At 37.7% G+C, this 25,771-nt stretch overlaps 1 protein-coding gene across 1 annotated transcript; it reads left to right on the top strand.

Annotated features, from left to right (window-relative positions):
* The first annotated feature begins 5 nt into the window (after window positions 1–5).
* On the top strand, window positions 6–25,430 carry LOC106858376 (transmembrane 9 superfamily member 2-like). Its single transcript, XM_014885000.2, has 17 exons — window positions 6–247; window positions 621–688; window positions 2,038–2,131; window positions 3,623–3,750; window positions 3,975–4,104; window positions 5,058–5,185; window positions 6,207–6,318; window positions 8,448–8,527; window positions 9,454–9,562; window positions 11,742–11,874; window positions 12,959–13,078; window positions 13,252–13,309; window positions 15,565–15,724; window positions 16,372–16,523; window positions 18,063–18,174; window positions 18,599–18,770; window positions 24,789–25,430. Exons 1-17 carry the CDS (start codon window positions 131–133, stop codon window positions 24,854–24,856), a joined length of 1,941 nt encoding a protein of 646 aa, XP_014740486.2. The 5' UTR covers window positions 6–130; the 3' UTR covers window positions 24,857–25,430.
* Window positions 25,431–25,771: the final 341 nt, after the last annotated feature.

The raw sequence follows: 25,771 nt of genomic DNA on the forward strand, positions 1-25,771 counted from the left end.
GGCCCCGACCTGGCCGTGACGCGGCCGCCGCCGCCTCCGACTGTGCCGGGGCCGCCTCCGCAAGGCGCTGCCCGGGGTGGTCGGGGCTGCTGCTGCGCCTCATGGTGCCTTTGCTCGTCCAGGCTGCACGATGAGGCTGCTGGCTGCCGCACTCTTGCTGGTGGCGCCTCTCGGCGCCGCCTTCTACCTGCCCGGACTGGCGCCCGTCAGCTTCTGTGAGGAGGGCGAGGAGACCGAGAGCTGCAAGGTGAGAGCCCGCACGGGCGGGCCCGGCGCGGGCCGTCCCCTCTCTCTGCCCCGCTCGGGGCTCCCGCGGCCGGGGGGCCCCGGGGGTATATCCCAATCGTGCTGCTCGCGGGTGTCGTCCCGCGGGCGGCAGCCCTTGCTCCGGGAACACAGACACCCTCAGCTGGTATCCCCTTCTCCCGCTGGACTTCCCAGCAGCGCTGGGAGGACCCTTAGCTCCTTGTTCCTGGCGTGGCCGGGGCCTGTCAGCAGGCAAGGGTAACTCCGCCATGGGGTAGCAGCATTTGCTAGTTTGCCCCGCGTTTCGTACCGGCCCCACGGTTGTTTCTGAAAGTGCGTGTTTTCATACTTTTTCTCTTCCTTTCCTGTTTCAGTCACTAATTGAGCTCTTCGTGAACAGGCTGGACTCCGTTGAATCAGTTCTGCCATACGAATATGATGCGTAAGTACATCCCAACAGGTTCCCAGGAGCGTTTGGAAAGGCGCTTTTCTGTTGCCGGAAGGGTGTCAGTGCCCTGGCTGTAGGGATGGAAGAGTGAATCCAGTGCTCAGTGGCAGGAATGAAGTACAAGAGGGTGGAAAGGATGAAGGCCACACCTGTGCCACCTGACCGTCCTCTGTTGTTGTTAAAAAAAAGCTGCAGGATTTCTTTTGGATGCATCTTTTTTGAGCTGAGCACTAGATTTAGTGTTGACTATTTGACATATTTTAAAGTTCTTTCGGTTAGGCAAACCTAGGACGTCAGATGCTTTGAGTTCCTTTTTTTTCCTGGTAGTTGAAGGAAACTCAGAGACCAGTCACTGTTAACGTCCTTTTTTTTTTTTTAAATTTTTTTTTTGCCAAAGCTCTGTAGCTAATTCTTGGTGTGTTGGTTTTGGTTTTGGTTTTGATTCTTTTATATGAAAACTTCTATCTGCTTTTGCTGATATTTATAGGCCTACAAAGTGAGGATGAACAATATGATTTGCAGTCTTGCTGTTGGGCACAGAAAAGAAAACATGCAGGTGTTTTAGTTCTTTCCCTGCAGTGCAGCAGCAGAAACAAGACCAGAGACTAGCTAAAAAATCCCCATCTCTATTTCCATTAAACTTTATGGAAGCCAGTGAATTTAGGACCATTGTTTGAGGAAAAGTACTTATGTACCACAGATAAGTGTGGGTTTGTTTATTGTTATGTTGGGGTTTTCTAACTGAACCTGCTGCTACCTGTGTTTAATGAAAAGCCAGAATGGTTACATTCTCCCATATTCAGCAGTTTCAGGCTGAATGTAATTGAAAAGAATTGGTGAATGGTGTTTGACAGTGTGGCGCTGTAATACTAAAAGCACTTTCCTTCTTTGAAATGTGTTTCATGTTAAATGCTGTTTGTAAATATTCCTTTAAGAAGGGGGTGTAGTTTTTCAGAAACTTTTTGCAAGAGAAATGAAAAGTCTGTAGCACAGTCCCTTCCACAAAATGAAACATTCTATTGTTTGCTTAAATTGCTTAATTGTTTAATTAAATCGTTAAATTTTTAAATTAAATTTAAATTAAATTTGAAAAGGGTGGGTGGACTAAGCATCGTGCATTTTGTTAAAGATACTCTGGAATATGCATTGGTTGAAACTGATATTAAAATAGGAGCCAACTTTCTTCACAAAGGCTCTCAAGATTTTTAACTCCCAGTGGCTGAACTGTCAAAAAGTCATGAAAACTACTATGCTAAGGAAATAATTTAAGAATTTGTTTTAGGCTAGTATTTACAGTTATATGTCAATTAAAATAAAAGGGAACCTTTGCTACTTTTTTCCAGTTTTGACTTCTGTCAAGATAAGGAAGAGAAAAGACCATCAGAAAATCTTGGACAAGTGCTGTTTGGGGAGAGAATAGCATCGTCTCCATATAAGGTTATTTTATCCCTTGAAGTTGATCCTGTTTAAATTTGATAGCCATTGTTCTGATGGCTGTAATCCGTAGACCTAGCTGAAGATTTGGTGGCTGGCTGTTTATATTTTTTAATATAAACACTGTGGAGTTTATGTGATAAAATGCCTCCCAGCCCAATGGCATCTTAGGTTGGTTAATTACAGTTAGGAAACTGAGCCAGTGATCACCCTTCTTGCCTGTTGCTCTGTGGTAGAGAAGTCCAGAAACTATATCTCAGGTAGTTATTTAATAGCTGGATGTAAGGTGTGTTATATGATGTGAAATAATTCGTTTATTAAATGTAACTTTGGAGACTATAAAGTCATAGTTCAGGAGCTGTTTCGTATACTTGGTTGTAGTATTGGGCAGCTTCCAGAGTGGGAAAGGGAAATTAGGTTATGGCTCATTTGCAGCTTTTCTCTGCTTATCATCTGTTGTCTGAAACCAGATTTTTCAGTGTTGATGCATATCACTTGGAACCTTCTCTAAAATAAATGTATGGAAGTATTTTGTGGATTGGATATGTGGTATTTTTCTGTATCATTCCCTACATTAGCAGTGACCAAATGTAGCATATCAAAAAGGCTCTGCCATCAATTTGGGACAATTATTAGCAGTGGAGAAGTTGTAGTCAAACAGTAATTCTTGGTGTTTGAGAGCTGTATGGTGTTCAAATGCAGTTTCCAGACTTGGATTTGCCAGTGAAGCTGAAAACTGTGCTGTGTTTGATGGTCGCTAGATAATCCAAATCCCCATGAGAAAAAGAGGCAGCAGTTTCTGAGTCAGCTCAGTCATAAGGGACCTGAATTGCTCTTAGAAATCTCCTTGATTCTCTGAGTTAATGTAATTTTAAGTCTTGTGACTAGTGGTCCCAAGAAGCTTTTAAATATGTAGCATAATGGGTCATTTGGACTGGATACGTATTGAATAGATGACGTGTTAAAACAATTGTTTGAAATGGCTGCACATTGCAGTAATTAGAAAGTGCTGTTCCTGGTTAGCATTTGGGCCTTGATAACATTAGAATTTTCAGTTGTGTTTTAAGCTCACTAACAGGTAAATATTAACTGGGTTAGAAGCTGGAGATGCAAATGTGAGCGTGTTTGTGTTAGGTGATGTCTGTGCTTGCAGCTTAGATGTTGTGCAACTTGTGCTTTTGGCAGCCTTGTCTAACTTGGTTGTCATAGGGAATACCAGCTAAAGTTAACATGAAACATTCAAGAAGGGCCTAGTGAAAGTCTGTTTTAGCAGATGATGAAATTATCAAAATTAAATAAATTGGTAAAAGAAAAAACAATACCTTTTCTACTAATTTTCAATTTTCAGTCGTCAAGATTTATCCTTTAAAAACTTAGAGTAAGGAGGTAAAGTAGCGAAAAAAAACTCCCTACTTTACCTGAAAAAAACCCCAAATGCTAAAAGAACTTTGAAGTAAAATTGAAGTGACTTTTTTTGTGTGCTTTTTTTAACAGTTCACCTTTAAAAAGCAAGAAACTTGCAAGAAGGTTTGTACAAGATCATATGATCCAGCAAACAGTGCTGATAAAAGCAAACTGGCTTTTTTGAAAAAAGGAATGCAACTGAATTATCAGCATCACTGGTAAGCCAAGACATGTGCTTGAGGTTGGGTTTATTTTCTGCTTTTGGACATTTGTTATCTATGTTTTAAGTGGTTGCTTTCTTCCTTGTGTGTGATGGTTGTCTCTCAACTGTGCATCTTGTAGGCACTACTGAAAAGTGTGTGTGTTACATGAATGTGAAATGTCACTGTGAAATGAGGTGCATCCCTTTCTGAGGACGTGTTCTTTGATGATTTCTGTCTAGGATTATCGATAACATGCCCGTAACGTGGTGTTATGATGTGGAAGATGGACAAAAATACTGTAATCCAGGATTTCCAATAGGATGTTTTGTTACTCCAGATGGTAGAGTTAAAGATGCTTGTGTTATAAATGTAAGTGGTGGAACTTTCTTTGTTAGTACGGGGGGTTTCATGGTTTTACTTTTAAGCTTTCTTTTCCTGAGAAAGAACCTGTATGTTGTAAACATGCTTAATGTTCAGACTGTGGGCACTGACAGAGCTGAGTGCTGCTAGTGTGTGCAGTGTCTCACTGATAGAGTTGTCGAAATAAAATGTTCATACAGGTCTTTGGCCAATATATGTTCTATAAACCTATAAAATCATGGTGTGGGTATTGAAAAGCCTTAGAAAACTGAGGTTTTGTTCTGAAATTTCATGTGTATCCATCCTAGTACCTATTCATTCTTTGTCTATGTTGTGTTCATGTGCAAAATGTTCTTTTATCAGTATCAGATAGAAGCTTTCTAGTGAAGTCCTAGAAATGAGCTCTGTGTTCTAGTTGCAGAAGTTATGTCTAGCACAGTTTACAAGTTAAATGTGTCAGGATTTTCCCAGATGGCTGAAGGATAACAAACATAGCAGTGACAGGGAAAATTATGTTGACAGTTGGAAATGTGTCAGTCATCCTGGGAGTTCCATTGTGAACTAGTACAATTACAGATAATAGTGATAGAGTTTTATCCCTCCTGGGTGAGGGACAGCACTCCTCTTGGTGAGGAGAGAGCTATCCTTGACTCTGCTCTACCTTTTGACCTGCTGCTTGCCTGCAGTGCACTCAGTTGATTTGTATGCAGCAGGTCTGATCACTTCTTTGAAGTGTTGCATTTATCATGCACGTTCAGTTTACTCTGTCTACAGTCACCTTCCAACTTTTACTCCTCAGGCTCCCCAGGCTCTTGAAAGTGATCTTTTGTACATGTATATTAATGTTGAAATGTTTCCCTTTGTTGCTCCTTCATACAACACCAGTCTCATTTTAAAGCTCTTGACTTCTTGCGCCCTCTCCTGTTGGAGACGTTGCTCAGTCTCATGATCATGTTTTGTAGTCAGAGTTCAACAAGAAGAACACTTTCTACCTCTTCAACCACGTTGACATAACAATAATGTACCACAGCGGGAAGGATGAAAACTGGCCTGGTGCAAGACTGGTGATGGCAAGACTGAGACCACAGAGGTAAATTGTGCATTAACGCAGCAGGTTCTGGTATTCTGGAGTCCGAACAGCAGTTCCAAAGAAAACAGTTCCATCCAGAGATGTAATTGGTGTTAATAATTTCTGAGGGACTTGTTATTCTGACTTCCAGTAAAGCTTTTGGTATGCTGGTTTATATCTGGCACTGTTTGCAAGGACAGTTTCACAACTGTAAATGCCATTTAACTTTGCTTTTGAAGTGTTCCCCAAAGTCCCTTGTGATGGAAAAGCTGTTTATGCAGACTTCTATAACCTGACCCAAAAAAGCAGAGCCTTTTTCATGTTTTGGTTGATTTTTATCTGAATGTGCATGTTTTCAGATACACTGAGAAACATCCTTTCACTGAATAACTGTTTCACATGTCAGATCTGTTACCTGTCTCCCAAATGTGCTTTGGATGAATGTACAGGTGTTCTTTTTCCTGTGGAAGTTTGGATACAGAGGTATAGGTGAAAAACCATGTTAACACTGGTATTTGGAACTGCAGATGACAGCAGCTAATTTCCTAAGAAGACTGATTTTCTCAAATAATAGCTTCTTAGTTTTTGTGTTGACCAGAGCAGAGGTTCAATAACTCGGAGAATAACTTCAGAGGTTCAGTAACTCAGAAGAAGACCAAAGCAGCTACTTTGGCCTCTAGTCAATCTGTTCATACACAGTTCATATTTATCTATATTTGAAAACTGCAGTCCAGTTACAAAATTTCAAAGTAGGTAATTTTTTAATAGCTAAACTTTTCTGTCTTTTCTGTAGAAGCTAAATAATTTTATAGATTATGCTACTGCAGTTTCTGAAGTCATACCGACAGTGCTTGGTACAACATGACTTGATTGTGCTTGGTTTTTCTCTTGCAAAGGTACTTTGTCATTCTCTGACTGGGTGCTTTGCTTCAACCTTGAAGCTCTCCTGATGAGGAGTATTTGTGGTTGGAGCACAGTGCAGAATGTTTTAAAAGAAAACTAAAGTTTTGAAAATTTTTATTTAACTTTTTTTCCCCATTAGCTACAAGCATACAGATGAGAACAACTTAAGCTGTGAAGGCCCACCTATGGAGATTCCTGGAGAATTCACCAGTAAATTGAATTTGGTTTATACTTACTCTGTAACATTTGAAGTAAGTATTACATCTGTTACATGAATACGTAATTCCCCAGAAGAATGAAATCAAAGCAATTGGATAACTTGCTAATAGCCCTAACTGGATTACAGCAGTGTAAATTCCGTAAGAATGGTCTTGTGAAGTTTTTTTTCTGAAAATCTTAACAGGTTTTTTGTTCCTGTAATTTGAGGGACACTATGAAAATATAAATGAAGACATTTTTTCCCCCTGTGTTTTATTAATAATAGAAAATCGGTAGATTGAAAATGACTGAAAGAGTTGTCTTCCTTGAGGTAAACTCTACTTTCAGTTTTCAGTCAGGGTGCTGAGAGTCTTATGTTGAAGAACAGTTCATTTTTATATCTGGGGACATTTCTTTGTTAAGCGTTGACTGTAAAGCTTTATCTCATAAGGTTGCAAAGTTTGTCTCATTTTGTGTGGGTTTTATTTTGTTCACTGACATTTTCTTGAGTAGGTGACCGTTTATTTTTTTAGAATTAATGCTCTAATGTTTACTAATACACAAATGCTTTATTCAGCCTGTAATGAGTTAGGAGGATATTGCTTTCTGGAAAATGGCTCTTTACACCAGCATGAAAAGTGAGCCTCCTGTGGGTATGACAGTAATTTGGTTCAAGGTGCTTCAAATCTTGGTACCTCTGTTTCAGTCTGTCCTGAAAGTGTGGTTGTTTTTCTGATGTAAGACACCAATCTTAGAGGGTCTAACTTGAGACCACCTGCTTGTTTTGTACAGACAGTGAAGCAGCTGTGGTATGGCAACAGCTTTCATCCAAATTGAATTTGATTTGAAGCAGTGGCCTTGAGGTGCAAGACTCGGTAGCCTGTTACTTTCCCCTTGAGACACTCAGTCCTCTTTTGACTGATTTTCCTACACGGATGAGCCTTCTTTCATTAACATTTGTGTTTAAATTTTGGAGTAAATTGTGATTCAGAACTTCAGTGTGAACTTTGTCTGGTTGCTCATGCAATGGGTGAGGTGTTTGGGTACCTACACATTTTTCCCTGTTGGAGAGCAGGTAAGACTCACATCCAGTGGGTTTGGATACTTCCAGCAGATGGCACTTCAAAACTGCTTATTCTCTCTGTCATCCATAGGCCTTGATTTAAAATAATACCTCATGTGTTTTACTTTTTATTAGTAGTAGTTTCAAAATAACTTAAAAGGCGAGTGTTTATCAGTGAGAAGTGTTTTTAAATAGGAAAACATCAGTTTCATTAAGCCTGACTACATAAAGCAGTAAAATATATAACTGTTTTATGATCCTTTCTAATATGGCAGCTGACTTCTGATGAAATAATTACAAGGTTGGCTTTAATTAACTGAAATGGACAAGGTATTTAGCGCTGTGTGAAGAGTATACATCATCATGGCTCTAATGTTTAGAGTGTTGTTTACAAGTGTACAAAAACGTAAGCACGAGAGCAGTTTGGTACTCAGCTGTACAAGCTTAGCACCTTGTGAGTAAATGAAGAAATTCAGCAGAGCTTCGTGTCAGTCAGGGGATAGAATTTGGTAGCAGGACATGTGTGTACATCCAAAGAGAACAGCTGAGGAGGACAAGGCTTGCGGGTCAGAAAGAGCCCTCAGTTGTACACATGAGGGTCCATCACAGGAATATCTGGAAGTGAAAGTTATCTGCCAGGAATCAGAATGGAAAATTGTCTTTATCAGCCAACACTATGGCAGAGAGCAAAGAAGCTTGTGCTAAATGCATTGATAGTGATGAGAAATATATTTCTAGTTTCCCCTGGAATTTTTCATTGGAGTATGTTTGACAAAGTTGAAGTTTCAAGGTCAGTGTGCTATGATGGGAAAATCTTGTCATGATGGCATGATTGCTTTTCAGGCAGCTACATCACAAACCATGGAAAGATGAGGCTTAACGAAGCCTATTTTAAAGATAGAAGACGTGGATGGAAGATTTCAATGAACAGACACTCTTTTAGAGTCTCTAGATATTAATTAATGAATGAGAGAGGTCTTACATCCAGGATTGATAGCAAGCTTAGAAGTGGATTCTGACTGGAAGGTTTGGGGAAGGGATGTGGTATGCTTATTCCATCTTGGAGACTGCAATAAGCTTGTACTTGCTTATATTAATTACTATTTCATTTCCTTATAGGAAAAGAATAGTATTAAGTGGGCTTCCAGGTGGGACTACATTTTGGAGTCCATGCCTCATACGAACATCCAGTGGTTTAGGTAAGGTTTGCATTTATTCAGTGAGTAACCTTGCAGGAGAGCACAAAGATTTCTTAGTTGTACTTCTGGGGAGATTGAACAAAGTCCATAGGTTTTCAGTCAAGAAAACTTCTTGCTTTCATATGTGAAGTAAGTTTTCATCTGTTGGGAACAATTGTATTACTGCATTTTGTGAAAGGAATGCATCATCAGTATCCAAAAGGAAAGCAGTTTCCATTGTTTTACTTTATCATCTCCATTCTGGAGAAGTTTTTGAGTCATTGCAGCTCTGCAGTGTTCTTATGTTACTGTCTGACTTTGACTGCCAATTCAGAGGTGCATATGCAGAATGCATGTTTGATACTCAGCAGCTGCTGACAGTAAAAAGGCCTTTTTTATGAGTAAAAGATTTATGTGAAAAGCTCTTGCTTATCTTATTTCCCTCCATAGCATGGGAATGGTACTAAGTAAGTATATAATTTGTGTTGTAGTGTTAAAGTTTTGCAATGTAAATCTTAAAAAGGCTAATCCAAATAAATTGTTCTCTACAAAATATTAAACAGCACAGTATCGATTTTGTTGGTTGATAAATATAAAACCTACTTGACAGTCTGCTTTAAGAACTGTAACTGTTTCACCAGGGAAGTTACTTCTGAGTTATATAAGGAGGAAAATAAAGAAAATCATGTAACTGTCTACAGAATTAGGAAGGTATCATGAAATATCTTCATGATACCTTGATATCAGGAATACTGTTTTCCCCACTTCTGTCTCCTAAGAAGTCACAGACTTCTGTGTACCTTTATCTTCTCTGGATGGGAAAGTACTGGAAGGTCTGAATATCTAAGGCTTTTCCTCAGATCTGATCTGTACATGTAGTATGAACTGGTACATCTTCTGAAACCTGAATAACTGTATTCAAAGTTTGACTTTTTCTTTATCTACAGTATAATGAATTCCCTCGTAATTGTTCTCTTCTTATCTGGCATGGTGGCTATGATCATTCTGAGGACTCTTCATAAAGATATTGCAAGATACAACCAGATTGACTCTTCTGTGAGTAAAATTTACAGCTTTTACATGAGCACATTTTTGTGCCCGTAGTGATGTCTGTGTCTTGAGTACAGTCTAGAGAGATGCATAAATATGATGAGTTTGATATATGCTAATATTTCTGGGGATTAAAAATTATTAGAGTTGTTCTGATTAACATAGGCTGATAGAAATTGATGTCACCTGTGGCTGGAAAGTGTGGTGGAATCACTTTGTTTAGTTAGGAGATTGTAGCATTGCAGTTCATGTGCAACACAACTTCTGACCTCTAGCTGTGTTAGAACTACTTGTTATGTGTGTAAACTATATTTTATTTGTAAATATAATTCCTGTGGTAATCGCTGTGTTAAACTGAGTCTAGTTTGTTTAAATTAGTGAGATGACAGAAGCCTGTTGCCATCTAACTGAACCTGTTGTGAGTTCTTCAGAGACATGTACTCCTTAAAATGGGAAAGCAGCAGGTTCCTATAGGGGAAGAGAATATAACTGATTAGGAGTTGAAAAGACTTGACCAGTAGACTGAAAGTAATTTTTACTCAGCCTTTTCTTCATTGGTAAAAGTGGTATCTGCAACTAAAAGATGAGAAGTAATGTCAGATACAACCAAGGTTTGCAGTTTCACTCTTGTTGCTGTCCGTCTGGTTAAAGAACTACTTCAAAATGCACAAACATGGCTCACATTGAAACTAAAACGTCTGAAAGTACTTCTGTTCTTCTTTGCAGTTCTTTGTGGATATTGAATATCTTCTGTTAATGTAAATCCAGACAGTGATTTAAAGTGGAATGATTTTTCTCAGATCCTTTAACTGATAGTTTTTGTGAGGCTTCTGTTTGATCTCTCAATTAAATTCTGTTCAATATTTTATACTGTGTTGTCTTAGTTGATCATTCCTAATGTGATAAAGAGCAAGACTTGTGGAAGCTTGATTAGTTTTTATGAGTAACAACAGGGATAGGTGTGACTTTCATAAAGCCACAGTTTTTTATTTTCTTGCCAGGTGTGAGAGACTTAAAGATCTGTTGCAGTTCAAGGAGCTTATTTTAAAAGGTGTGAAATAATTGTGCAAAAGAGGACCTGAGCTGAAGAATATGCAGGGAAGCAAATTAGTATCTCACATTTAGGGGATGAAGGTGACTGTACTTCAAAAGAGATCGATGCACCAGCCAGTGACTGTGGTCTTAGAATGTGCATTTAATGTTTCAACTGGTGCTGGCTGGCTTTTAATGTGATGTGGATTTAGTGAGACATTCATTAATGAAGTGTTTAGAAATCAGTAGATTACTTTTAGGGTCTTATGACTAAGAGAGGATTCCTGAACTGAAGAGAACTCATGTGAGTATGTTTTCACCAGTGAGAGGTAAAGGTCTCTTTTGTTGCAATTTAAGGTGCTCTATATCATTGACCAATGTGGTCTGCTTTCTTTCTTACCCTGTTTTTTAGCAAGCTTTAATTCTAGTGGTAAGCAGTCCTTTGAACTGAGCTCAGTATTCCTACATTGAATGGATCCTGTAGCTTTTAATTTTATGAGGAGTAGAGGGTCTTCTTCGAGGGTTAGTTGTCTATGATTCTTTGTGTTAGTTTTGTTGTTTGGTTGTTTTTTGTGAGGGGAGGTGTCTGTTTTGAGTGACTTTATTGAAATGTTTTGTTCTTCAGCAGTGGTTCCCTAGAGACACTGGACTGAGGTTTCCCCCTCCCCATTCCATCCTTCCATCCATTCACCTCTGGCCGTGGAACAGAGTGTTGGTACTCGTCCCTCATGATTCCAAGGGGCAAACTTCCTTCTGGAGCACAGAGACAGTTTCATTCTTTTCCAGTATTGTCATTGAGACCAATGGGCTTTGAAATCAAAGCAGAAAAAGATAAATGCATGAACTAGATTGAAGATAAAACTAAACTGAATACTTGTTTGAGTTTAAATTTAGAGTGATGTTCTATGGTTTGACTAATTACACTTGCTTTTTCTTGCTATAGGAGATGAGAATTTTCTAGATAAATCTTGACTTTTTCACTGAACCATTAGGGGGTTATAAAATCAATGAGTGATGAATCAGAGGCAATTAGTCTGGCTTTGGATCTTAACTGGAAGCTAATCAAACTTTAAATATGTATTTTGTATCTTGTTTGTGTTAATTCACTGCTGCATTATGTATCACTGCTAAAGACATTGTTGATTTTACACAGGAAGATGCCCAAGAGGAATTTGGCTGGAAGCTGGTTCATGGAGATGTGTTTAGACCTCCAAGGAAGGGAATGTTGCTGTCTGTCTTTTTGGGCCAAGGAACCCAAATTTTCATTATGACGTTTATTACTTTATGTAAGTAACTTCATTAAGATGATGTGTATGTAGTGTAATAGTAATAAGAAAGATGTGATATTATTAAACGAATGATAGAAGCCTTCTTTTAATGAAGAAATGAAGTCCTTCCTTTAGTAACATATAATATTAATGCAATTTCATAACTAATCAGATAGCTTCAGTAATGCTGTTGTAAGCATTGTCACTGAAAGCATTGTGATATCTGGGCTAATTCAGATTCTTCATGAATTCAGAAATCAAACTTCCTTCTTACAAGTTTCTTTTTAAAAACCACTGTTTTGCATGGTATAAATCATCCAAGGGTTCAGTAATGCAAGTTCAAAGATGTAATCAAAGCTTTAATGTTCTGGGAATGCTTTCTGTCCAGTATGTTTGACATGAGCCTGCAACTGTACAGAAATACAAGCAAGAGTGCACGCCAGTGAAATAGTACTGACACAATGGTGAGATAATGAGAACCTACCATAAATATATATATGCATGTGATTATGTTACCTGTCACAAGATGGTGTTTTATTATTGGCTATCTGTAAAGTTTATGAGCATTCATTTTCTTACTGCACAGTAGAATTAGAAAGTACACTGATACTTAGTACAAAAGAAGAATCTTTCCAATTTTGTTCTCCAGATTTAACTCAGATTTTGGCCTTTCATAGGGGAGCTGCTTCTTTTCTATTTATTGCATGATACTGTAAGATTTCTAGAATTTTCTTGATAGGCTTGTCTTTCAGTTGATCACAACTCTGTATCTTGCTCAGTGGTAGTTTCCTGCCCAATCAGTGTAGTAGTATAGAAAGAAATTAGTGGCAAGAGAAAATGGCTTTTGATGGATGGTGGCATTTTATTTTTCAGCCTTTTGGCTATGAGATACTTTCTACTTAAGAGACGAGGTGGAAAGAATGCTTTTGAGTGAAAGAGTGCCATTAGGGGTGTGTTCATGTGATGAGGTTGTACAAGAGCTTATGCACTCAGCCTTCATTTAAATATGTGGTAGTGAAAGGGATAAACCTTCACAGTGATCTGTGTTATAGGGGTATTTTGACATGTGTCCACAAATAACTAAACATTTTTGTTTCTTTAGTCCTAGCTTGCCTTGGTTTCCTCTCTCCTGCCAACCGTGGTGCTTTGATGACCTGTGCAGTTGTATTGTGGGTCTTACTGGGAACGCCAGCTGGTTATGTGTCTGCTAGAATGTACAAAAGTAAGTACATGCATTTATTTAATGTGACACAACATGGTAAATTCAGAATTGCTGGGCTGAATATGAACCTCTAACTGGAGCTGGTGTCTCAGACAGCACATCTACTTCTTGCTGCCATTCTGCAAAACAGTTGGAAAAAGTCTTGACCTTAAAATTGTTCTTTTTCTCCTCAGCGTTCAGAGGTGAGAAGTGGAAGACCAATGTCTTGCTTACAGCTCTGCTCTGCCCTGGGTTAGTATTGTTTCCCCTCATTCTTTCCTTTATTCTTAAGTACAAACAAATCTAAAATGGGAAGGAGTTGGGGAAAAGCCAATTGTTACGCCACTTGTGTGTGTGATTTTGTTTATGGTACTCCCAAGCTGCTGTTCTTTTTTGCATTGCCTGTCTGTGAATATAAAAAAAGTGAATTCTGAGGAGCTGGAGTCTGGTAGTCCAGAACACAGCTTCTTGGCTTCTTGTTTTGTTGTCACCTGTGGGGGTAGGAGGAATGGGGCAACTCTCTTGCAAGGTTGTGTCACCGCCTTTGAAAATCACTACACCAGAGCTTTGGGCACAGTGATGGGGTATTTCCAGTTTGATACTGCACTACTCAGAGTGTTCCAGATAATTCTGGTTATAATCTTACCTAAATGTAGGTGGTGTCCAGCTTGGGATATAGCTGTGGTGTGTATTGTGCTATATAGTGTGGCCAATACTGTCCTGCTTGGGAAGGGCAATAGCACTTTTCATAGCTCTTATGACCTTTTGTGAGAATTAGTGGGGAGAGAGAGCACAAACTAATTTCTTCTGCAAGTCTTCCATGTTTCGTGGTTGCAGCTTTGATACGTGAAGTTATCCCTTGGCAAAAGTTGGAAGAAAATATTAGAAATTTCTTAAGGTATTTCTTCCCCCCCAAAATCTCAGAATGAATAAAACATGACTTGGCTTCAAGTAAAGCAGAGTTTCATCAAATGAAAGGTAATGAACTTGATAACAACCAAGTCTAGTATTTCTGTGAGAAATCTTCTAAAACAGAATGTGCTTCAGTCTCCCTGCTGTCATTTAGATGTTATCAGGAGAGAGAAGAAAATATATATTGATGGAAAGAATACCGTGCTTATCAGTTAAACTCCTAAATAAATTGAGTTTCAAAGAGGAAGTAAAATGACTGAGGCTGATAGAATACGAACAGATGCCCTGATTACACTGTGCTAGTTCAGTGAATTTGCATAATATCATAAACAGCCCAAGGCCTTTTTAATCTCAGTAGACTGATGGGAGTTCATATTTGCAGTATTTTTTCTAACTGTGGAGAGGGTAAGTGAGGTCTGTGTTATGAGCCTGTATAGATGATTAAGATTAGAAAGACTTCTAAAATTTATCTGGGTTTTTGTTTGTTTGTTTGTTTGTTTTTTGTTCAACAAGATGCTTACACCAGGGGTCACTTGGGTGTGCTTATTGAACAAGTCTGTTCCCCCAAATAGTTTTGGCAAGTGTCAGGCCTCTCCTAGGGAAAAAAAATGAGCCTAATTGCTCTAATCCTTCCTCCTTCCTTTTTAAGTTTAGTGCAGTGAAAGCATGCATGTTCACTTCAGGGCAGCTTAAATTCTGTGTCAGGAACACTTTTTTAACAAAACCCAGAGAGTGGTGCACTTGGCAGGACCCTTTCTGAGCTGAATTTTCTGTGGTGAATCTTTGAATCCAGGAATAATGGCAATTAGCACAAGCTTCTTTTTATATGGGGTTCCTTTGCAGAATGAATGTTCTGCTTTGTTTTCAGAATGGGATGTTTGAAATCTTCATCTCTCCTTGATTCAGCAACGCCTTGATTCTCATCTCTGAGTTGTTTTCTGTTTTTTGTCCAGGATGTTTAGAAAATAAGGCAGATGTGTTTAACGGGGGAGGGAAAAGCAGATCTGGAGGCAAATCATGATTGATGCAGTCTTTATTTAAATTCTCCAGAAGCACAGGGTACTTAATATGTGTAACTCCATGCTTACACAGATATTTCTGTTGTAGAGCAGAGCCCTCTTTAATCCCCCCTTCTCCTCGTGACAGAAACTGCAGCAGCACATTAGATTTGCTGTGAGAGTCCATGGGGCTTCCTAAATAGGAGATTTTGCTATCACTGTATTTATACAGAAAGGATTTACTATTTGCAAAGGATAGAAATAAAGGAAGTATTTATGGTTTTAATAGGAAACAAGGTTCTGATAAGGAGTTTTAAAATTTATTCTACATTTTTCCATTCTTTGTATGGATTTTTTTAATGGCATGTTTCTGTTATTTTTTGGTACTTTTTTGGACAGTCTTTATTTAAATGGCTTTACCATAGGTACCTACATTACTAGCATTGGGTGGTGCAGACACTTTAACTGCACCAGTGGTGAAAGGAGCTAGGAAGCTGGGAAATTGGAAAATTGAAAGAAGCAACATTTCTTTTAAATATTAAGTAATATTTATTATTTCTTGAATATTTTAATATATTTTCTGATTTTATCTTTCAGGATTGTCTTTGCTGATTTCTTCATTATGAATCTCATTCTGTGGGTGAAAGGCTCCTCAGCTGCCATCCCTTTTGGCACTTTGGTTGCTATCCTTGCTATGTGGTTTGGAATTTCAGTCCCACTAACCTTTGTTGGTGCCTATTTTGGCTTCAAAGAGAAGGTAGGGCCCTTTGAATATAGATTTGAAACATACCTGTCCTCTGTAATTGAGCCATTGAATCTCTAAGCAAGAGTTCTAGATAGGATCTGGTTGGATTGAAACATCTGTGATGATTGTAAAATGATATTTTACTGTCTTGATATTGAAACAAGACTGTATATTTCTAATGTCACACCAAGCAGTTTTTTTCTGCCCGTTCACTAGAATCACGTTTGAATAATGTTCTTGGAGCTCTTACTTGCTTTTTGTGCTTCAGCAATACCTTGGTAGTATTGCTGAGTTTTGAAGTAGTGCTTCAGAGAGGCTTCAGCTTTGTACTTTCACTAGTTTGAAGTAATGCCAGACAGCTAAGAAAAAGGCAATGTTATTGGATTTTTTAGATTTTATTTTGTTTTTAATTAAGGATTGAACAGACTGATTTCCTTCGTGTTCTACTTTGCTTACTGGCCCATAGTTGGAATGTCTAAAGCACATGTGCTTTTTTCTAATGCTGGACATCAAGTTTGTAGGTTTTTTGTTTGATAACTTGTGATGGCTTATGAATGAAAATACAGTTATGTTTATCAAATCTTTATATGCTAATACTAGGGAAAAGTAATCTTATGATGTAATAATTCATCTTTTATTTCTGTTATTTTTTTCTGTAGCCTATTGAACATCCAGTGCGTACAAACCAGATTCCTCGCCAAATCCCAGAGCAGTCATTTTTCACAAAGCCATTGCCTGGTATCATCATGGGTGGTATCTTACCATTTGGCTGTATTTTTATTCAACTTTTTTTCATTCTGAATAGCATTTGGTGAGTATCACTTTTTTTCCCCTCTAGTTACACAGGTTTGATAATACACATAGTGAGTTTGAACATCCCAAAGCAAATAATATAAGAAATAAACCAATTTTAAAAGTTTTTGATAATTTTGCAGATTTTATGGAATTTCCAGAGTCTTTATTTCTGTGCTTAGAATTTATAAAACTAATTCTTCTTAAAAACAATTTCAAAGTATGATATAAGAGTCCTATTGCCTTATTTTATCTTCTTGGCTTTGTACAGCACAAATGTGGTTTCATGCTGTTGTGGTTATGTAGAGCTACTCCATTGTGTAACTGTATTATGATTTGTGAAACTAATGTAATCTAGTAGTTTCAACTGTGTAGATCAGAATCTGGTCAAGATTTTGGGATTCCATATTCTGAAACAAAGACTGCACTCCCCATGAACAATCCACTCCACTCCAAAATCTTGCAAAACCTAATCAAGCAGTGCATGCGATATTAAACCAGTGCAATCTTTCATAGCTTTCACAATGTAAACATGAAATGTCTAATATGTTGCATTCAATGGGAAATATTATCCTGAAGTTGCTGGGTTTTCATGGTGTCATCTGTGTAGATTGAGAGATCTTACAGAACAGTTTTCTAAATCAGTTCTTAAACACAAATACATTACTTCAGCTTTTTATATTAATCCTCAAAAAATAGAAACGGTGTAATGTAGCTGTGCTGAAAAATATAATCAGCTGACAAACAGGTATATTGTGGACTTTTGTAGTTGAAGTTAGCGAATTCTTAAGTTGTTTCTCATTCTTTATCCTACAAAAGGGAAGCAGGGAGGGAATATGCAAATAATACTCCCTCTGTCAAATCCTGTATTGCAGTAATTGTCACCTTCACTCAGTAAAGTTCATTTGGTTACTTCCTTTATCTGAAAGACACCAGATTAAAAGTAAATGAACATATTTCCTTTGTGGAAAATATTGTGTGTGATTTTGTGTTTGGTTAGCACTTGGTTAACCAAGTCAGCCTTGGTCTGAGGATAGAATGGGAGTGGAGGAACATCTGCTTGGATGTAGTGAGGAAATGCAGAGACACCTGGTAAACTTAGCTGCAGCAGCAGGAAGGAAGTTAGTACTGGAACTAGGGAAGAGTACAGGTGATGCAGGAATTGGGGAAGCTAAAGGTCTTCCCAAAAAAGAGACATGAAGTGATAAACAATACTAGTGGAAGTTGCCTGTAACTGTTCTCTGTGAAAGTTCATAGATGCTGATTTCAGGTATAAAGACTTTGAAGACTTTGTTGCTCTGTAAATCAATGGTTTTATTACTGGTAGCTTAAATAAATGCATGATTACAGAGTACGTTCAGGTAAAGAAAACTTTTTATGAATTAGCCAGTAGTGGTATAGGCATAATTACCTCAATGATGTGGGTTTTTTTATTTTGCTGATTTGGATTTTTTTTTTGGTTTTCAGTTAACTCAGCATTTAGTAATATGACACTGTGAATTAACTCAGAACTTCAACCAAAAATGAGACTCATGTTTTAATTTGTTTTAAATTTTAGGTCTCATCAGATGTATTACATGTTTGGATTCCTGTTCCTAGTTTTTATAATTCTTCTAATTACATGTTCAGAGGCTACAGTTTTGCTGTGCTACTTCCATCTGTGTGCAGAGGTAAAAGTTACAGTTCTGATGTAAATATGACTTGTAGCTGAAAGATGTTAGGAATACAGGTGAAGTATTCACATATGCTGTCAAGTGCTGGACACTGTGAACTGATTGCATTTTCAGCCTTGGCACGCCTGTTTTAGCCACTCTTCTGAGATGTGCCTTTTGGTTCAAAATCAACTCCTGGCAACAGATAAGCAAAAACAAACAGCTTTGATCTTAGAGTAATTTCATCTTCCTAGTGGAAGCTTTGAAGAATACAATACAGCTTTGAAGAAGGAAAATATCTACGTGCCATGTTGGAATTTATTTGAGCTAAATTTTGCAGAATTAAATGTGTTTTGTAAGACAATGTTATTTTTTCACCATCTTCTCTATATTCCATTTCCTACATGATGATTCTTAGTGAGTGGTTTAATGTTTCTTTCAGGACTATCACTGGTGGTGGAGGTCGTTCTTGACCAGCAGCTTTACAGCAGTTTATCTCTTTATCTATGCAGTCCATTACTTCTTCTCCAAACTCCAGATAACAGGAACTGCCAGCACCATTTTATACTTTGGTTACACAATGATCATGGTCTTGATTTTTTTCCTTTTTACAGGTAAGTACAATGTCCAAACTAAAATTAATGCAGAGGGCTCTGGTTTTGAAATGAGAAACATTAGGTGAAATTTAGATTACATGAAATATTAAGTACATTTTATGACTCGTTAGGTAACGTTACTTATATGGTTTGTGACACCACACAGCACAGTAAGATAGTTTTTGCATTTTCTTTCTAACTTGAAATTACATTTATTTATGGTAGAATTGATTTTCCCTTCTTGAATATTATAGTAGCAGTGAATTCAAACCATTATATTTTCAAAGGCCCCTTCTTGTTCACCTTGATATCGAGTATTAACTTGATTCTAGATTTCATAATTTGTTCTACAAGTTCTGTAGTTAGAGATAATTTCACTCTGATAAAAGATCCTTTGAGTTTTCACCGTCAGCAAGTGGAGGAGGCTGGTGCTGGGGAAAAAGTGAACTTTGTCAAGGTAGAGTTTTAGTATTGTTAGAGTTGTCTTACCTGCTCATTAAACCACTTCATGAGGATGGAAATGTACCTTAACTGGAGGAGCTGATTTGAAATATGGCTCTCCAGTGTTAGTTGTCCAATTTTTCTGATGTAACTCATGCAGACCAAGTGTCTTCTACAGGATTATTTTAATGTTCATAATCACTTGACTGAAACAATAATTTCAAGACTGATTTGATGAGAAATCTGTGCCAAATTTACCATGTGTTAGTGAAATAAGAAGCTCTTTGAAGGGTACTGACCTTGAAAAATAGTCATGGGTGTTTTATCTTGATGTTCATCATACTGCTGCTGTTGTATATGTAGATTTAACGCATGAAGTCAGATCTTTTAGGTGTCACTACTTGGCTTCATGAAATACTGCAATGACAGAACTAGAGAAAATGCTTGTTCATATATGATAGGCTGTTCATAAAAACAAACAGCTGTGATAGTCACTCCAAAGATTTTTAATACAGGATTTCTCTGTGGATGGCATGGTAGTTTATATTGTTACTTTTTAACTTCCTCTGCCTGTTTGTTGAAAGCTGCTGTGATTACTTTGTGTTCACTTGGTGAAATGCGTCTTTTAGTTAAGTGCAGTTAAATGCAGTTGAAAAAGAGTGGCTGAAATAAGTAATGAAAGTAAGTCTGAGTGTCAGACTTGAAGTTTGTCAGTGTAGCAGTGAGAAGGACCTCTTTTATCCTTGTTTTTTCTACTACTGGTTGACACAAAGCAAAAAAACCACTGTTCATAAAAACCTGAAGAAAATTCCTGTATGTGTTTGAACAAAGCAGTTATGCTGTAGAAATGATACGAAATAACAGTAACTGTCACTTATTGCTAGTTCTTGTTCTTTAGAAATGTGTCTCTTCTAAGAAGATCAATAATTAAAAGTTCTAAGAAGAAGCAGGGGGAAAAAAAAACAAGGAGGATTTAATTTTTCTATTTTTTAATTATTAGAAGGCAAACATATAAGTTTGCATATTGCCAGTTAAACCTCTGCTTAAATCATGGTGAAACACACAAGCTCTGGGTGTCTTCTATAATGTGTAGCTATCTACCTATATTAAAAGCAAACCCAAAATGATAGTCTAAAATGTTTTAATTACTTTTATACTAAAGCAATATGTTAATAAGTGCCTAAGTTTTAGCATAGGTTAGTTGCTATCCTGCCAATTTCAATATCGCTTATAATATGCAAATTGGTAGAATTAAAAATGTCCCTTTCATATATAAAATGATAATTGAAATTGTCTTGGCAGCTGCTGAAATGGTATTAAAAGCTTCAGATATGCTCATCCTGGAGTTCTTGGTATGAAGGCCAGGGAGGCCCCTGAAGTACAATAATAAACTGTGCTGCTGTTATTTTTGCATTTTGACTTTTTCGTTTGAAAAAAACCCGCAGTGGTGCTCCCTATGCTACTTTTGTAGCTCATGAGGAAGGCTACTGCATGGTCTTCTTTTCTTTTTCTTTTTATATTTTATAGAACAGCCAATCACTGGAAAGCTAATGGGCACAACAGATACACGAAGTACATCGTAAATCCTTGCTAATATAAAATGCTGTGATAACTTTCTTTTCCATGTTTAGTTAGGTGATAGATTTTTAGGCCTGAAGTGTAAGCTGTTCTAGACAAGTGGCACAAACAGAAGACACCTGACTTTGCTTTGTTTTCCTTATCAGCCATTGTTTTAGAAAGCAAGGTTTCAGTCCTTCACAGTTTCTGGAGGTGAAGGAGTTTGCTGGTGTAATTTTACACACTGTTTGCATTGATAGTGTTTCAAAAATGGGACCTGGATCTGTTCCACTTAAGCTAGCACGAGGTATTTTGGTTTTCTCTATTGCCTGCTGGGTCTGACAGAAATATAAAGGGCAATGTTAATACCTCCTCCATGGCAGTGCAGTGCGTTACCCAGGGCATTATAAAAGGGACCATAATGAATAAGTAAATAGGAACTGAATGCTTTTATGGCAACACTGAGTTATGTAATCTGACCAGTGAAATGTGATGGTGTGCACACCCCAACCAGGCAATTTGATTTTAATGTACAAAGTGCAGCTAATCTTTCAAGAAGTAACAACTGTGGTTGGATGGGGATAGCTACATGATTACATGTATTTTATTCGTGGAGGCAAAAAATGCTGAACATAGTCAAAGCATGTTTCTTTACAGTGACCTCTATTTTTTAACATCATTTTCACTTGTGAGTTAATGCCATTTTCAAAATTGAGTTTTGATCTTCTGGGTAGATTGTGTTTAGAATCTGAGATTCTGAAGCACCCACCACTGTGCAGTGATTGAAACCAGTATGATACAGAGAGCTTTTAAGGTACATGAGAAGTATCAGCCAAGTGCAGAGTGCTTTTCTGTTTGCTTTCTTACAATCTGCTCGTGCTTTGAATTTTTTTTTCTTCATTAAACAATAAAGCTAGAAGAGATGAGTAGAGCAGAAGAGTCTGCTTAATGTATTTTGACATTGTTTTTAATTTTGAATTTAACCTGGTTTACTAATAATTGCCCCTTACTCAGTTAGATGCTGGCTTTGTATATAACATCTTGTTTCTGTGTATCAGTATATATATTGCAGACCAGACTATTCAACAGAATATAAAGCTGAGGACAAGATTATAAAAAAATAACGGAGTTGTCAGTGTTTCCCCACTAAGTATAAAGGAATTTTTTGACATATCTTGCTTCTTGGCTAAAGAAGTATCTTGAGTCATCTTCATATATGGGTTGTGAGTTTTAAAGGCCTCCTGCAAAAGATCCTTTACCTGCACCTCCCTAGAATGCTCAGTGACATGCAGTGAGCTGCTGTGCCCTGGGATGGCATCACTTTTCTAGGCTAGTAGGGATTATTTAAAAAGGTAGAACCTTAAAATATGCAGGTCACCCCCTTAGGGGAAAAATAAAGATCAATCCCACAACAGTGAGTTCTTCAATGCAGACCAGTCAGATGTTTTTTCATGCAGTTTAAGCTGGTGAGTGGTTAGGATTGGATAAAGTCAACATTAGCCAAGAAGTTAATTTGTTGTATTGGATTAAGCCAAACAAACAGATTATAGAGGCTCATTGGAGGAATTGGTGTTAGGCTTGGTGCTGGGTCATTTGATAGAGATGTGCATGTGGAAGTTGTAAAAACTTTAAAATGTAGAGGAGTTTAGACCAATCAGAAAATTAACGTAATGGTCTCAACTCTTTCAACTAGTGGAGTATTTTCTTTATTTGTTTAGGGTTTTAGGTTTTTTTCCATTGGTTTTTGTTAGTGTGTTGCTTTGTTTGGGTCTTTTTTTGTTGTTGTTTTTTGGTTTGGGGTTTTTTTTTAAGTACTTAGTGTTAGAATTTTTTTTAATGGCTTTACCAAAACCACCTTTGGGTATCTCTTCTCTGTTATCTTCTGTTCATTGATGTTGGTTAGAGAAGCCTGAGCTGCAGAGGTGTGCTTCTTGTTGATCATGCTTCAAAACTTGGGTTTCAGTTTGAATGTGTTTTGAAAGAGACCAATGAAAGCAACATCCTGGTGTGGCCTTATCTAAACCTTACCTAAATACTTCTGTTCTGATGAGAGGCTTATTTTAATAAGGGATGATTTTAATTTTGGTGCAAGATGAACATAGAAAAATGCTCAAGATTGAAGTGCTACATGTGCTCTTCAAGCAAAAACATTTCAAGCCAGGCTATGTGAGATGGCAAGGTTGGATTTTAACGAGTGCCACTAATAATAGCAATTTTACTTGGCAGAGGTACAGGTGGAGACAGAGTATGCAGTTATCTGTGTTTTAAGATTGGCTTTAGTCAAAGTGCTTAAAAGGAGAATCTGAGAACCTGTGATATTTATCATTACCAGCCTAAAGATCCATTATGAAGTGCTTTCCAGTATAAAGAGCTCAAATCTAGAACAAGTGACAAATTCGTGGAATGGGCTAAAACACAGAAAATGTGGAAAACATTTTGGCTAGAGTTTTCAAACAAGCAACACTTGTTCAGAGCTATTTTTCTTCCCCAATTGCTGCTCATTGACAGATCCTTTTGACTGGGATATTTATTACTATGTAGGAAATCAGAAGCTTTTTTACTTCTTTGCCTTTTGTGGGCCTTATAGTGTTTATGGAATCACAAAAATTCCAAGGGCTGAGGTGGAAAACAAACTGAATTTCAGCTGAACCAGGCACTGGGTTGTGGTTCATGTTCTTAAAATTAAAGGCAAAAATTGATGTCAAGCCTACAAAGGAATTACATTCCTTGTGTGGTTGGTGTCTGATCTCCTATCAACAGTCATAAATCTGCTGTCTCCTACTGTTTCAGAGAATAACAACTGCAGACTTGGAAGGAAAGGGTAATCTGTGGCATATAATAATAGTCTGTCAAAAAGCCTTTAACTGAAAATATGCATGGTAGCATGAGGAATGTAAGAATTGACATACAGATAATGAGCATCCCAAGATGGGTTGCTTGCTTGGGAAATGTGTGGATGAGATCTGAAAGACAGAAATGTAACTCATGTGAAAAACCTAAATGCTTAATAAAGAATCTTCTAGTTATTAAGCCAGTCACAATAGTGAAAGACATTGGAGCTGATGTTAAATGTGGGCTGTACAGACAGAAAAGGATGATCTAAAACTGAAGGAGCTGAGTGCATGATCTAGCGAGTGTCTGCAGTGGAGCTGGGAAGGGCTATCCCAGGGCTGCCATGTAGTTGTGTCTCTGAGAGGGAATTCAGATTGTAATTGAAATCTTCCCCTTTTTTATCTGTTAAGGGTTAACATCTCTGTGGCAGTTTACAACTAGGTAAAAGTGTGAGGAGCAGTGCATTGCTTCCTTTAGAGGCTGAAGACTAAATTACTTGACTGGGACTCTGTCTACCTACATATGAAGTTCTTAAAGTAATTTTAAAGTAAATGTGATGGACAGTGTCTGCAGTTGCCCAATAATAGTGACTGTCAGTGAAAACCACAAATTTGTTCATCAGTTTAAAACCAGAAAATTGGTATATACTAATCCCAAACAGTATTTTGGTTTGTCACTGCTGCTTTCACTTGCTGTTTGCTTCCAGCTACTGTAGCACTCAGAGCATTCTTTTGCCAAAAGGAAGTAGCAGGATACAAAGAAGAATTTCTATTCTATAGTATAAATAGAGCACAATGAATGTAAAACTGGGACAGGTGAATTTTTCCAAGGCCTAGTTATGTGTCATAATTCATTGGTGGCAGTGAAGTATTGTAGACCCGAAAAACCAGGTCGGGGCTGACTTGGTGTGTTTATAAAAGTCACTTTCTGAACTGGTGCTTGTGTCCCTGCTCATAGTGGTGGCAGTGCTGTCATCGGTGGCTTAAATGTACCTGAAGCAGCCTGGTCCCTAGAAGTCATCTTTGGTCTAAATCAATAACCTCGCCTGGGGATGGATGTACGTTGGTAAATTTAAGAAGTGGCTGTTTTTCTGAGTACTTAGCTGGATTACAATGTTATATTCTGTCCTGCTGGGAAGTACTTGTTAGATTTCTCTCTCAGGGCAAACTGGAAGATAAACTAACCATTTTTACTTTCTTGTTTCAGGCACTATTGGATTTTTTGCCTGCTTCTGGTTTGTAAGTAAGATTTACAGTGTTGTGAAGGTGGACTGAAAAGCTTCAAAGCCTATTTTGAACATATCTCCCTTGCTGTTTGATAATTTTTACCGTGTATTGAGAAACATCCTGCATAATTACTCTAATTTGTAAGAGTGGAAGACCAGACCACAACATAAAATACAGATTTTTATTGAAGAAAATGGCACCATTGCCATTCTGATATAAACAAAAATGTTTACATCAGTATACTCATTGAACATATTAATTATAGTAATTCAAAAAGTGTATCCAAAATTTGATTTAGGACAAATAAGAAATCTATGAACTAGTTTATTTCAAAATTTGTGTGCATTATGCAGTCCTCCAGCTGAGTTTCCTTGTAACTAGGGTTTGGGGTTTTTTTTGGTACCTCTTTTGGTTACCATTTATATACCATGAAAGCCTAGGACTGTCAAGTAAATCTATGTAAAATGTGAATTTTTTTAACTTAACTATGATTGTACATATTATCCTGCACCTTCTTTACAGCTAGGTTATCTTCTTACAAATGTACATGCATTTAGTGTAATGTAGACTTTATTAAAAATATTGACACTGGTTTTTGTTCAAATAAAACTGCACAACTCCAGTTGACGTGTTTCCTTTCTTGTTAATTAGGTCTTCACTACTTGGACACGGCTCATATTAGTTTGACCAGTTGATTGGTTTTGGGTTGTACGTTGTTTATAAGCAGTTTGATTGTGGCCTTGGCTGCAGCTTGTGCAAAGACTGGTGGGTCACTTGAATCTGTGGCTGTAGGGTGGGCAGGGGCTTCTGTACCTGTGCATCATCTCTGTGCTTTCTCCAATTTACCCAAAATATCTTTTGCTGGGCAAACTATTGCTTTCTATCAAAGATTAACCCCCTTTTTCTTCTTGTAGCCATCTGAAACATATGTCTCCTTATTCTTCATCTTGTGCAGATGAACTG

The sequence above is a fragment of the Sturnus vulgaris genome, chromosome 14 (genome assembly GCF_052056855.1).
Source record: "Sturnus vulgaris isolate bStuVul1 chromosome 14, bStuVul1.hap1, whole genome shotgun sequence".
In the NCBI taxonomy this organism is placed as follows: Eukaryota; Metazoa; Chordata; class Aves; order Passeriformes; family Sturnidae; genus Sturnus; species Sturnus vulgaris.